At 37.9% G+C, this 14,802-nt stretch overlaps 1 protein-coding gene across 1 annotated transcript in view; it reads left to right on the plus strand.

The window, feature by feature from the left end:
• The first annotated feature begins 8,948 nt into the window (after window positions 1–8,948).
• LOC114646176 (vesicular glutamate transporter 2) overlaps window positions 8,949–14,802 on the plus strand; it is a 73,804-nt gene continuing 67,950 nt past the window's right edge. The window contains exons 1-3 of the mRNA XM_028794209.2: window positions 8,949–10,423; window positions 12,662–12,917; window positions 13,981–14,099. Coding sequence (XP_028650042.1) covers window positions 10,338–10,423; window positions 12,662–12,917; window positions 13,981–14,099 — 461 coding nt within the window. The 5' untranslated portion in view covers window positions 8,949–10,337. The remainder of the gene's footprint in view (window positions 10,424–12,661; window positions 12,918–13,980; window positions 14,100–14,802) is intronic.

Here is a 14,802-nt window from a genome sequence, read left to right on the forward strand (position 1 = left end):
ATGTTTAAAAAAAAGTGGAGTACTGCAGCTCTGGAGTCCTGTTGTGTTTATCTTGCTGCTTTTGATCTCTCTACTGAGGTGAGTAATTGTAAAAACAAAAGATTATTGTTGACATTCAGATTGCTTACTTGTGTGCTGTGTTTGCAATTGATCGATTTACAAACTGTAGTCACATTTTTAAAATTAGTATGCCCAGTTAATTTTAGTTTAAATATTTTTCCTTTGGTAATCGAAAGAGTTTCCTCACATTATGTCATGGCATAATCATAGAAGAAGTTTATTTTTGAACAAAGGGATACATTTTGAAGAGTGGATGTCAAATTCTAATTAAGGTACAGATGCTGTGTTACATTTTATATGTTTCTGAGTGATAAGGAGCAAAATCTAATCTAGGAACACTGGACATGTCTAGGGAGCTTGCCAAGGGTAGGATAGCGCTCTGTCACAGGACGTACCCTTAGCAGACCATTTTAAAGATTTGAACTGATGTTTATATCTTTAAGACAAAAAAGACAACTAGAATATCCTGAGAAAGTGCAAACTTAATACATAGATGAATAACTGTACAGTGGAACCTCGGTTCACGACCATAATTCGTTCCAAAAGTCTGGTCGTGAACCAAAGCAATTTCCCCCATGGGATTGTATATAAATACAATTAATCCGTTCCAGACCATATGAACTTTTTTGATTAAAGCATAGAATGCACAACGTAATAGTTAACTAAATGTAAAAACATTGAATAACACTGACAAAATCTTGAACAACAGAGAAAATTAACATTGCAAGAGTTCGCGCCATACTGTAGCCTTATGACCCGATCGCTGTAAACACTCTTTTTAAATGAGTTTTAAACACAGGGGGAAAAAAGGAACATTTGAACAAATCCGAACTTTATTTAAAAACCAACCATAAACTACCAAGAAAGTAACATTACAGGAGTTCACGCTAATAGCCTTACAACCCGATCGCTGTGTAAACTTTTTTTTAATGAGTTTTAAGCACAGGGAAAAAAATGAACATTTGAAAAATCAGAAATTTAATAAACAACCAAGAAAAGTAACATTGCAACAATTTACGCTACGAACTGAAAAATGAACATTTGAAAAATCCGTAATACAAAAACCATAAACCACCAAGAAAACTCCCCTTGCATGAGTCGAGTTCTGACATGAAGGAAGTGAGGAGGAACTGAGTGGAGTGGAGGTTACGGTTTTGAGGGAGAGTCCGGCTCCGCGATGGAGGGATGTTCTCCTTCAGGTGTTTTCTCTGTGATTTCTTGGGTTTCTGGTGTTTTTAGCTGTTTAGCTGGTGGATCAGACTTCACGAAATAGCGGTCTAATGTGACTTGCCTTTTCCTACGCATTAAAATTTTTCGGACCATATCGTCAACCAGATTTGGAGGGTGTGCCGGTGCATTGTCCATCAGAAGAAGACATTTTTTAGGCATGTTCTCTTCGAGATATCGCTTCACGGTGGGAGCGAAAGCCTCGTGCAGCCATTCCAAAAACAAGGTCCTTGTGACCCACCCCTTCGTGTTTGCCCTCCACATCACAGGCACTCTGGATTTTTGTTTACATTGTGCTGCTTGAAAGTAAACAAGTAGCGGCTCGATTTTTACGTCGCCACTAGCGTTAGCACACAGCAAAACGGTTAACCTGTTCTTCATTGGTTTATGGCTGGGCATAGCCTTCTCTTCCTGGGTAATGTAGGTCCGCTTCGGCATCCTCTTCCAGAACAATCCAGTCTCATCGCAGTTGAAGACTTGTTGCGGGATGTAGCCTTCGTCCTCCACTAATTTTCTGATATTTTTCACGAATTCTTTCGCAGCTTCAGCATCGAAACTAGCAGCCTCTCCATGCCTTACCACACTATGAATGCCACTTTTCTTGCAAAACTTTTCAAACCATCCTCTACTGGCTTTAAATTCCTCACTTTCGCCACTTGTAGAAGGATCGTTTTGCAGCAAATCGCCATGAATCTTCCTGGCTTTCTCGCATAACATCGCCTCGCTTACGCTATCCCCTGCAAGTTGCTTCTCGTTCAGCCACACTAGCAACAGTTTTTCCACCTCTTCCAGCACTTGAGGCCTCTGCCTGGTTAACGCTGTAACTCCTTTTGCAACATTAGCTGCTTTAATAGATTGATTCTGCTTTAGAATAGTCGAAATCGTAGATTTTGACTTCTTGTACTCTGCGGCAAGATCAGTAACATGATTCTGCTTTAGAATAGTCGAAATCGTAGATTTTGACTTCTTGTACTCTGCGGCAAGATCAGTAACACGAACGCCATGCTCATACTTTTCAATAATTTCTTTCTTTACTTCGATTTCAATTTTCTGCAACACTTTCTTCTCACCACTCTTCACTTGCTTAGAAGCCATGGTTAACTGCAAAAGCACACGAAATACTGTAGAGCACAAAGAGTTCACAGGTAAAGCACGCACGTCTGACTGAGAACAGGGAGAAGCTGAACACGTGCTTAAATACAGTAATCGGTGTGTATGAACCGGAAGGGAAATGAAATAGAGCACAAAGAGTTCACAGCAAAAGCACGCACACACGTGCAAGCACGCACGTCTGACCAAGAACAATGCAACACGTGCAGAAATTATCGGCGCATACAAACCGAAAGGGAAACTGGCTTGTTCGTATATCGAGTGTGTGGTCATGAACCGAGGCAAAGGTATGGCGAACTTTTTGGTTGTAAACCGATTTATACGAGACGTTCGTGAACCGAGGTTCCACTGTATATGGAAGTGCCAGTTGAACTTAGTTTGTATTTAAACAGTGCAGGAAGCCTACACATACATGAGGGGAGCCCGGCCAAGGTCCATCCAAGTATTGTGAGGCAGCAGATCTTGTTGAGCTTCTCTCTAAGCTATTATTTAATTAAGTTATTATTTAATAACAATAAAAGTTCAACCCCATTTCCAAACGTTGTGATGCTTTGTAAAATGTAAATAAAAACAAAATTAGCATTTTTATTTTTTGGGGGAAAAACAATGGAAAAAAAATCATTTCCATATTTGGTGTGTTTTCTTTATACTGTTGTCAATTAGAGGTAGGGTTTAAGTGATTTGCAAATCATCACATTCTGTTTTTATTTATATTTTACACTGGGTCCCAGCTTTTTTCAAATCTGTAAGTTTACGTATTTTGGGTGAATTTTAAAAAATTGACTGTAATCTTAGGTTTTGCAGAAATCTTCAGGGATTTTTGAGTAAGTATAATGATTACTATCTAAATCCAACAAGTAGACCAGAGTACAATGTAATGCAGGAAAATCTAGATCTGCAGGTCAAATCAAGAGAGGATGTTCAGGAATCCTTTCAGAAAAATGTCACTGTGTAGGCTTCCAGTGCATTATGTTTTAGTCTATCGTGTCATTTTGTGTTTTCAGTATATGCAAAACTATGTTGTAATTTGTTTAAAACAATGTTTACTTTACTTGGAAATTAATTCAAAGTATTCCACATACCACCCTCTTGCTGTGTTTCTGCAAGGTTTTGTACTTTCTGAAAAATATGCACATTAATCTTTGTAGAAAATTAAAGTCATTAAGTAGTTATCTTAAGTAAAATAGAACAGTCTTTCACTTACATTTTCAAATTAAAATTAAAAGTTTTGGGAATTAAGAATCCTGGTTCAGAGAATTAACAGCCCTCAGCCTTGGCAGGTTATGTACCTTCTTTGGCTCACACAGAGTCAATGGTAGAATTAAACCAGCAGCCTTGTGGCTTAAATAGGCCGCCTACTGTTACAGCAGCCCTTAGCCATACATATGATTGAGTGCAGTATCAGGGTCCGTGCTTTAACATCCCAGCTCACGCACTGTGCCCCCAGTCTCCTTTGATTTTCTTCCAGGCAGTCCAGTTTTACTCCCATATTCTACAAACATTTAGTGTGTGTTTTGAGGGTGTGCTGTAATGGATATAAGCCTCACTCAAGTTTAGTTATTGTCATTTATCTGGTGCTACCGGCATAGGCATCAGCTCCCCATGACCCCAAACTGGGTAAGAAAATGGATCAAAAAAGTGCCTAGTCATTAGACTGAAATGTAAGTAGCAGATTCTTTGCTCAAATTCATTTTAACAGTATTTTTCTCATAGAAAACGTGAAATGGAAAAGATGACTTTAACATGTTGCTTGGTGTGTTCCATCATGTTGCAGATTTTAAACTTAAATTGATCTTCTTTTTCTTAACAAATTTAACTCCTAGATGTTTAAGCTGTTCAGAGTCAATCAATGAAAAACAATCTAGTCTGTAATGTAAAAGTGAATGACTGGAAAATGTACACTGTTATAAAAGTTAATTGTAAACCTGGAGAACCAGTAGAATGAATACATGTGACAGTGATGAGTATGGATCTATGATATAGGGCACTCTGTCATCAACTGTGAGAGACTGTTTGTGGAAGTCACCTTGATCTCATTCCAGAGATGGATACCTAGGTGTTCAATAGCAATTGCAGTTAAACATGGGAGAAATTGGAGAGCCCTGTTTGGTACTTCATTATAGAGTTAAACAGTCAGAACCCGTGTTGTATATAATACGTAGACAAGCGTGTAGTGCTTGATCCAAGCATATATATTGAGGTCAAACCATGATTTGCATCTACTATAATAAAAGAATGAGCATCTGTGTGTCTGTTGTGTGCCCATCCAGTTGCTGTGTGTCTGTCATTACAAAAGATGGCATGTCACAAACAACACTGTCTTTACAAATCCCAAATAACAGAATACATTTACTGTGATGCCATGATATTGCAGAGAGCTGATTCTCTTTTCTTTAAGATAAAGCTTTTGCCAGGCTTCTAACATTGTTGTTTAGTAGTGAGATTGGTCTACGTTATGTACACTCAAAAAGAACCTGATTCTTCTTTAGAGAGCGGTGCCTGATGATTGTATTTTTCATGTTATTTTCAGATTCCGTAAACACCATTATCAGAGCCAATTTAACAACTTTAATATAATTTCATTGCTCACCCATATGGACTGGACAACTTCCTACCCTGTAGAGAAGCATCTTGGATCTGGGAGAGGTTCAGGGTTTTGTCCAGCTCTACAATAAAGATTGTTATCAAGTTCAATGATTTGTGGACCATTAAAAAAGTGGCCTCATGTCTGTTACACTTCTACATGTATAAAAATTTACAGTATACTTTATATCAGTTACTTTTGTGTTCACAAATTTTAAACCTATTTACATTATTTAATCTCCACAATGAAATTCCATGTCCCCATTAAATATATTTGTTGAGCTAAAATCTTTTTAGCTTTTTCCTCCATGCTCATATTAAGAATGACATAATGGATTCTCTTGTGGTTTAACAATTACATTTTGTTTGTAATGACAACCTTTTTTTGTAGGGTGTATCATTAGGAGATTTTGCATATTCTTCATCAGTCTTAGACATCTTAGTAATTAGTTCTGATGCCCTTCTACTTTGATTCTTTTTTTATGTAAAACATGGTAACTGATGTGTCCCCTTTAATACAGGGTAAGTGTTTCTCCCTGTCTGGCTTTAAGAAAGTTTTGCATGAAAATATCAGTTTGAGTAGAAATGAAGTTAGTAAAAACTTTGTGTTAGTCACCAATAGTATGTTTTATTAGTAGAGCTTAATGACTTGCATTTGTAATAAGAGGAGCACAGTCAGAGATGTCAATAGCATCATATTTGATTAGAGAGAGTGCAGTAAGTGATCAATAAAATGTAGTTAGTTTGTGTGTAACTATGCATATTCTTTTTATTATGTGTGGAGAATCCCCCTTGGATCTAAGAGGTTGTGATCTTTTGATAAAATGTGAAGTTTATAGATATTGCATTTGCAACCATTGATCTAGACTGGAGTACACAATTAAAATTTCCTCCAAAAAGCTTATGAAAGCTCAAATTGGGAATTAACAGAAGATCTTTAACCATGAATTTGATGCCTGTATTATAGTTAATTTTGGTCTTGTATAGTATCCCTAAAACCATACTTTAACACCCTTCAGCATCTCATATTATCTCAGTAACTTGTGAATCAAAATTCCTACTCCGGTGGTCTTGTAGCCATGTTACAGTGAAACACAAGGCCAATGCAATCTTATTCCAGCTCAGAGTTCTGCTTACGGTATTATTCAACTGTCTCTCCTGTGAGATCTTTAGTATTCCAGCCTATAAAATTTTATGAAGAAAAGGTACTTTTTAAAAAAATAAATAAATAAATAAAAACTTCCATCAAAAAGCCCTGCCATCAGTAATACAACCTGTAAGGTCTCCGAGTACAAGTCTAGGTGTACTGTAGAATGAAACAAATGTGTCTGTCTCTCACACTCCATTCCTTTCTAGCAGCCAAATCCACCACCAACCCCTTTTCGCTTCCCCACATGCAATCAAACATTAAAACATTTCAAAGTCCACAAAGCATGGCGTACCCAAAACATAGAGATTCCTCCTGGCTAATGACTAATAAATTACTTGAAATATCAATAATTACTAATTATAATAGATAATCCAAGTAAGCCAGTTAAAGGACACAAATAAATGATAACAAGAAAACAGAACTAAATAGTAGCTTACTAAATGGAGTTAAATTTGATCATAAACATTGAAAATCTATCTCCCCAGGTCTTTAAGAGTTTAGTTTTAAATGTTGACTGTAGGATCACTCACAAAATCTCTGCACTGTGTCTCTTAATCTACACTTGATTTAGAAAGTATTTAGACTCCTTCACTTTTTCACATTTTGCTATGCTGTGCTAAAATTGTTTAAATTCCTTTTTTTTTCCTCTCACCAAAACAACACTCAAACACTGCAGAATGACAAAGTGAAAACATAACTTTAGAAGCTTTGGCAAATTTGTTAAAAAATGAAAAACTGAACTAACCCACTGCCACGACTATTACTCTACTTACTTGAAGCACCTTTGGCAGTGATTACAATTTTCTTGGGTGTTACGCAACAAGCTTCACACACTTGAATTTGGGGATTTTCTGCCATTCTTCTCTGTAGATCTTCTTAAGCTATGTTGGTGGACAGCTATTTTCCTCTCTCCAGATATTCGATTAGGTTAAAAATCCAGGCTCTTGACTGGGCAACTCAAAGAAATTCCCAGAGTTGTCTGTAAGCCACTCCTGTGTTGTGTTTGCATGGTATTCACGGTCATTGTTCTGTTGAACGATGAGCCTTCAGTCCAGTCTGAAGTTCAGAGAATTGTCAAGTAGGTTATCATTAAGGACATCGCTGTACTCGACTCCATTCAGTTTTCTGTCAGCCCTGAGGAGTTTCCCATTCCTCAAAGCCACAGCATGATGCTGCCACCACCATGCTTCACCATTGGAATGGTATTGCACAGATGAGGAGCAGTGCCCGATTTTCTCCAGACACAACACCCATTTTGGTTTTATCAGACAAAAAAATATTTGTCTGTCACAGTCTGATAATCTTTACAATGGCTTCTTGCAAACTCTCAGGCTTCTATCTCTCCACACTGTCATAAGGCCAAGATCAGTGGAGTGTTGCAGTGGTAGCTGCCCTATTGGAAGTTTCTCACATTTCTACACAGCTTCACTAGAGTTCAAACAGAGTGACCAATGGTTTCTTGGTCACCTCTCTTATCATGGCCATTATCCCACAATTGCTCAGTGTGCCCAGATGGCCATCTACAGAGTCATGGTTGTTCCAAACTTCTTCCATATAAAGAATTATGAAGTCAACTGTGCTCTGTGGAATCTTCAATGGTACAGCATTCTCCAGAGGTGTGCCTTGACACAATCCTGTCTCTAATCTCTCCAGGCAATTCCTTCGACCTCATCGATTGGTTTTTGGTCTAATATTTGTACACATTGTCAACTGTGGGATCTTTTTCTAAAGACCAGTGTGTGCCTTTCCTAATCATGGCCTATGAATTGAATTTGACCACAAATGGACTCCAAACAGGGTGTAGAAACATCTCAAAGATTATCAATAGAATGGGTGTATCTGAGCCAGGTTTCAAGTATCATACAAAGGGTCTGATGACTTGTGTCATCATTTGTAAACAAAAAAAAAATTAAATCATTTCTAAAATTCTGTTTTCACTTTCTAATTCTGGGCTATTGATTGTTGTGGGGAAAATTTTAATTTAAATGGTTTTGGAGCAAGGCTGCAGCATAAAATGTGTAGAATGAAGGGTCTGATTCATTTTATAGAGTTCTAATTTGTTACTGTGGTTTCCCAATACAATGCTATATTTATTTTTATAAATGTATAATTATAAAAATACTTTTCAACTTGTATTAATTAATTATAGTAAATTATATTAATAGGAGTTTAATTACTTTTTAAACGTTTACGTAGTGTAGAAGTTTGGAAGTGGTTTGTTTTTATGTTATACCGGCTACGTTGGCACAGTGTGCACTTTTAAGGTAATGCCACTAGTCGGTGCTATAATCACAGCACTATTGGCTGAAGACAGAATATTATACAGCGGCAAATCATGACGTGAACTGCACCTGTCGCTTCCCCATAAACAATCGGATTAATTGTGAAACACTGCAGGATAAAGTAATAAAACACAGAAATTACGCCATGTATTGGCGATGCTTAATTGTTAGCAGTTGTATTGCTGCTACTTACACCAACGCTCATTTTTTAACTATTATCATTTCCTTAACGTCTTATGTAGTGCCAAAAGATTACAATTATAAAAAGCAAACAAATAATATACATCGTAAAAATGTATTTCTTTCCACGTAGAGGATGTAATACTGAGGAGAGCGTCTTTTGTTATCCTTAACTTAGCATATAATTAAAAATAAAACCGAGCAGGAGCAGCGGGGTTAACGGATTTGTGCGCTCCCTGGCAAGTTGTGTGCCAGGGTTGGCAATTGGCTGACTGATTAGTAAAATAAAAGCTAAACTTCTCCGTGTCTGACAGCCCCACCCTCACTTTGCATCTGTTGCGGAGTCCCTGTTGGATCTCTAGGGCGACATGACCCAGCCTTCATTCGGTTTCCATAGCGTCCGCACCCCGGGGACCCGCCGCTTTAATCTTTGCTGACGACACAGTAAAGTTGGCTGAATCGCATGTATCTGCTAAAATCGGCAGCGTGAAACGCGATTGCTGACAAGTCGCCGGGAAATATCGATTTGCCGTGAGGAACTGGACCAGCTGCACCCAAAAGAAGGGCTTCGAGGACTACAAGTTGTGAAAATACATGAGAAAGAGCAAAAAAGTGGGCGAGAACTTGTATGCAAAAGGAGAACAAACACTTGGGAAACCAGGCTTGGAAAGAAGGATGGCGGCAAACGGTGCTGTTAGAAATGCACGTTATTGCTCCCAACACTATTAAAACAAAGATAGGGCTGAAATAATTAGCGCATCTGTCGATATCGCTGGAATCTGAGCCGTTGACTGCTCCAGAAAAGCATCATTAAACCGGAGCAATCAGAGCACTTGTCAATACCACATGTTTTGCATGTCCTTGCTGCTGTAGGGGTTCTCGCGTTGGAGTAAGAGTCAGGTCTGTCAATACTGCAAGCTTTGCACAACCTGTGGTGCTGAAAACCTGACCAAGCTGGTGTGTTTGGTGTCTTGTACTATCCAAGGTGCTGCATAACCGTTCCTAAAGAACTGAATTGTAGGTCGTGTGGGGAAATACTGGGAACGCAGGAGTGACTCATTCAATGCAATGTGAATTGCAGTGCCCAGGGTGCAGAAGCGCTGCGTGGAATAATTTACACAAGCTTCCGAAATTCCGCGGAAAGCACATTGGAGTACAAGGTCCGTAGTCTGTGGATTGCTGTCCAAGGTGCCGAAACGCTTGACGACACTGTAGTCATCTGAAGATTTCTTGTGTATGACACTGCTCAGAGTCCAGACTTCTGAAAGGGAAACAAAACTGTTGGAAATTCCGTTTTCACACCTGCACTTTTTCGCCGGAGGTGTTATGTTGACCTTCTAAGCAGTCGTCGTGTCCCCCACGAGACTGGAAATAAAGCAAGGATTCCGTTAAAGTCGGTTTTAAGTCTTGCTTACATTTTTATGCAACAAAACATATTAGTGATTATTATTTCCCCCCTTTCGTCGTCCCCCAGCGCGATGGCACTATCTGCCTCTGCGAAGAGTCAATCGAGAGAACAGCCAAAGACTTTTTAATTCGACTCTGTGAGCGGCGTGTCAGGAGATCCCAATCGTCGCATGCACGCGTGCTGCTAGAGCTCGTCTTTTGGATCTAGAAAAATAGGCGATTCGGGTCATTTTAAAGTGCAGTAAAAGTTGTATGGTTCTCGCTATGTGCAATTCCACTTTAACATAATATGATCCTCTAATTAACGTAAAAAAGAAGCAGCAGCAGAATCTACTGGTATGGAGTCCGTGAAGGAACGAATTTTCGTCCATGGCAAGGAGGGTCTGAAGAATTTTGCAGGAAAATCACTGGGGCAGCTTTACAGGTAAGAACAGAAGCTTAAGGTCATATTTTAGGCATGTAAAGTATAAAATAAATGTACCACGAAAGGGCTTTGCCGATATTGTACACATTCCAAGGATTCCTAGCATTTCGGGATAGAGGGATGTCTGACTCCATGTTGTATCCCCGTACCTTAGTGTTGATAAAACAGCAGAAAGCGCATGTAATTGTTGTATACGGCAACATTTTTCAATGTTGTCTTTTTTTAATTCAATTTGCCTTGTGAAATGGAATATTAATAAAAGATCTGAGATACGATATGTGTTACTATTGCCTCTATAGACATGAGGGAAATTGGCAAAAACATTAGGCATCACATCTTGTATTTTGATATTAAACACTTGTGAGAAATAAAAAAGGAGATCACAATATCTCTTCGATCAATCAATTCCCATGTGAAATCTCTTCTATTTGAAACGAGTCATCATAGGTATGAATAATTAATAGTATTGTGGTTTCTGGCTTAGAGCCTAGGAATTTCTTTTAAATTATTAATCTTTTCAGCAACACACGGATCGATTTTGTGACTTTTACATTGATAAAATGTAATATTGGGAAGCAGCAAATGATTGCCGATGTTTCGTGACTTGCTTTAAAACAGTATGGAAACAAATTGCATAATCAGGTTGTTGAAATATTTTACCCTCCCTAATTTACATTTAGAAAAAATAAAAATCTTGGCTAAAATTAGTCATTTTTCAAAGCCAAATCTGGATGATTCCTTTAATCGTACACGTCGCAGATTGAACATCTGACAGACAGACAGATGTCTCCACAAGGAGCAACTTATTGTCTTATCGACAAACCGACATACATTTTCACACTGGAGATAGAATTCTAAGTTGCTTGCACCTGCCTTCATTTAATTTACACCGATGTGTTTTCCTCTCATACTAATTCAAATCTCAAATAAACATTGTACATTGTAAAGAGAAAAAAAAAACTCTGCAATAATATGGACCATATTAATATTTTAAGCATATATATACATATATATATTTGTCGGAAATTTAGTGAATGATGTATGCTTCCTCTTTAGGCAAATAAATGTGTTTTAGTGTTTCTTATCCTTCGAACTAATGGTTTCATAAAGCTACCAATTTTAGTGTTATTTTAAATTATAGATTTTAATGCGATGTCTCACTCATTCGATGTGACAATTAATCGATCATACTATACTGTCGAGTGTTACACAAATACGCTTGAAAATGCCGTTTTCAGTAAAAGATTTAATTTCATTAAAATACTGAACAAACCAAATTTGATTTTTTTCAAAGAATTCCTTTTAGACCATCATTTTCTTATCTCTTTTTGCCAATTAATTATATTATATTATATTTATATTATATTATATTATATTATACACTGAAGTGAATTTTCAAAGCATTTTTGCAATGTGTAGGAATTTAGCAAAATTCTGAAATTCCACTATTTTGTAAAAAGAAAAAAAAAACATTTTCAGAAGCTGTTATGTGTTATTTGAAAATAATAACGAAAAATTAGAAGCACTGTCTAGACAGAGCAAATTAAATATTTTAAATGTTGTAAAAATTACTGGATTATTACAAGTTCTTTACCTGATTTTTTTAAAAATAGCTGTTTCGGTAGGGAAGACAGTATATAAAATTGACTTGATTGTCTAGGTAAATTAAACAATTTTTGCTCATGTCTTTTAAAACGGTGTATTGTATAGAGTACTTTTGTCAGTTATAATAATTGCTAAGTATTTTCCTGTTCATTCAATAGTATAAAACAAGTAGTGCAGTTGCTTAATGTGTCACAGAATGCACCAGGCTGAAAGTCGGCCATAGAGTGATTTAAGAAAATGATTTGGTTAAGTCATGAATTAAAAGATGCTCCTGATACGTTAAATCAATCGACGTTTTTAATTTCTAGCAAGCAGCAGCCCGTTGCATTCCTGTCTGAAGATTCTGGAACCCATCACAGAAATAAGCTTCCTTATGCTTTACTGTCTGAGCGTACAAACGGAAAAGGCGGGAAGACAGACTTTCGGTTCGCCCACGCGTGTTTGTGTTTGTGTCTAACGAGTGGCGGAGCGGTTACGTCTGTCAGCGTACGGCACCAGCAGGCCTGTGAAGAAAACACGACCACTACCTAGCAATGCTACTGCTCAACGACAAAAAGATGATGGACATGTTTTCCGTAAAGTGTAATTATTTATACTTGTTTCAGTCATTAAACACAGTCGTTTCTTTCACAGGGTTTTGGAAAAGAGACAAAAAACTGGGGACGTCATCGAACTGACGGAGGATGGGAGGCCCGTGGATACCCCTCAGAAGAAGGCGCCCCTCTGCGACTGCACCTGCTTCGGTTTGCCCCGCCGTTACATCATCGCCCTCATGAGCGGGATCGGCTTCTGCATCTCGTTCGGAATCCGATGCAACTTGGGAGTGGCCATAGTAGACATGGTCAACAACAGCACCATCCACCGAGCTGGGAAGATCATCATAAAAGAGGTGTGCATCCAATTTATATGACCTCCGAAAACATAAAAATGAAGTCAACTGAATGCAATGTTACACAATTTCAAATCACTTTGTCTCTGTTAGGATACACGCTTACTGCATGATAATGAAACGAAAGAATGCACGTATTATTTATTATGCTAACTGGGGATAACTGGATCGTGAATACTTTTACTGTTATTTTGTATATACAGAGAGGGAAACCCTTATATTGTAGCATTTATTAGAAATTTACTCTTTCCAGTGCAATGCCTGACACCAGATAAATATGTGAAATCTTTTTTTTTTGTTTTTTTTGTGACATAATACCGACAAAGAAAATACCCCACAGGTTGATAATGAATTTAGTTACGTTAATATATTCTTATTTATTTATTTATCCCAACGAAAAGTTTAATTTTAACTTTGCCAGTTGCTCACAATTACTTAGTAAATATATACTAATAACATTAGACGGGATAAAAAAAAAACTTGTTTTTTCTTATCTTTTGACGAACGATAAAACGCCATGTTTCTTTTACCGGGTATTCTTTCTATTTAAAACCTCTTTCAGTGTAGATTACGACGGGATGCACGGAAGTCTCAGGTATCCTGCTGTCTAGTTGGCCCCGCCCCCTCCCCGGTCTCAAGGATACCCACTTGAGTTCAATCGAGCAGCTGACCCGGGACAGCCTGACCTGCCTGCGTTTTTCATTACGCTTGCCAATCAGGGTCGTGGTGTTCCCCGGCACGGCACCATGTTTATTTAATTGTTTATCCCTTTCATCTTATTCTAGCCGTCACCTCCTCTACACGTATTAATCATCCTGAGCTCCGCAGATGTGGCCATTGTACTCCTGATGAATCTTTTTGTCCAACAGCACCAGTTCAGTCTTACTGGTCACACTGTATTGCACGGTGTTACAAACGTGTGCCCTAATGGAGATTTTACTTGCCCTTTTCAGACCTTCAAAACATTTAATCTTGGCAACCATTTTATTAAAACATGCATTAAAAAGCATACATTGAAAGTCTGTGGCAAAAAGAAGTAAACAATTTTTCTTTTTAATTTCAGAAAGCAAAATTTAATTGGGACCCGGAGACTGTAGGAATGATTCATGGTTCATTTTTCTGGGGTTATATTATTACTCAGATCCCAGGAGGATATATATCTTCGCGACTGGCAGCAAACAGGTAATGGGCCTGGCCTTCTTGTTCTTGGTTTAATTAAACAACTATAGCGAGACTTGCTGTGCTGTGCTTACTGTGTGCCATCCAGGGGGGTCTTCTTGTCAGTACTATCCGCAAACTTCAGAAAGTCCCCTTGTCCCTTTTAATAATGAATTTACTGCAGCGCCAGGACTGTGTGCTCTTAATGTTGTGGTAGTAGCATTAAACAGTGGTAATTTTAATGATTCTATCTATCTATCTATCTATCTATCTATCTATCTATCTATCTATCTATCTATCTATCTATCTATCTATCTATCTATCTATCTATCTATGTTTATTTAAAAGCAAACATGTTTTCACTGCTGTGAATGTAACAATTATTGCAATTGCTCTTATACGCAATCCGAACAAGGATTAGCTTCAAGGAATTATTTACTAAATAGAAAAAAGTAAAGGTATATTTTAAATGGAATGTTAAATTGCCTACTATATATATATGTTCGTTAGTCGTAACTTTTCAGACCCACTTAATACATTTAAGGGTCGCGGGGAGCCGCAGCCCACCCTGGCTGCATCGCCATTATCACCTCCCCCCCAAGCACACACACCGAAACTCGTTTTCACACATTCGGCCAATTTGGAGTCGTCCTTGGAGATATGGAAGGTTAAAAAAAACAGGTCCACTTCTTAGATTCGTGTTTGTTTAACTGGCCAATGAACCGCA

This window comes from Erpetoichthys calabaricus, chromosome 2 (assembly GCF_900747795.2).
Source record: "Erpetoichthys calabaricus chromosome 2, fErpCal1.3, whole genome shotgun sequence".
In the NCBI taxonomy this organism is placed as follows: Eukaryota; Metazoa; Chordata; class Cladistia; order Polypteriformes; family Polypteridae; genus Erpetoichthys; species Erpetoichthys calabaricus.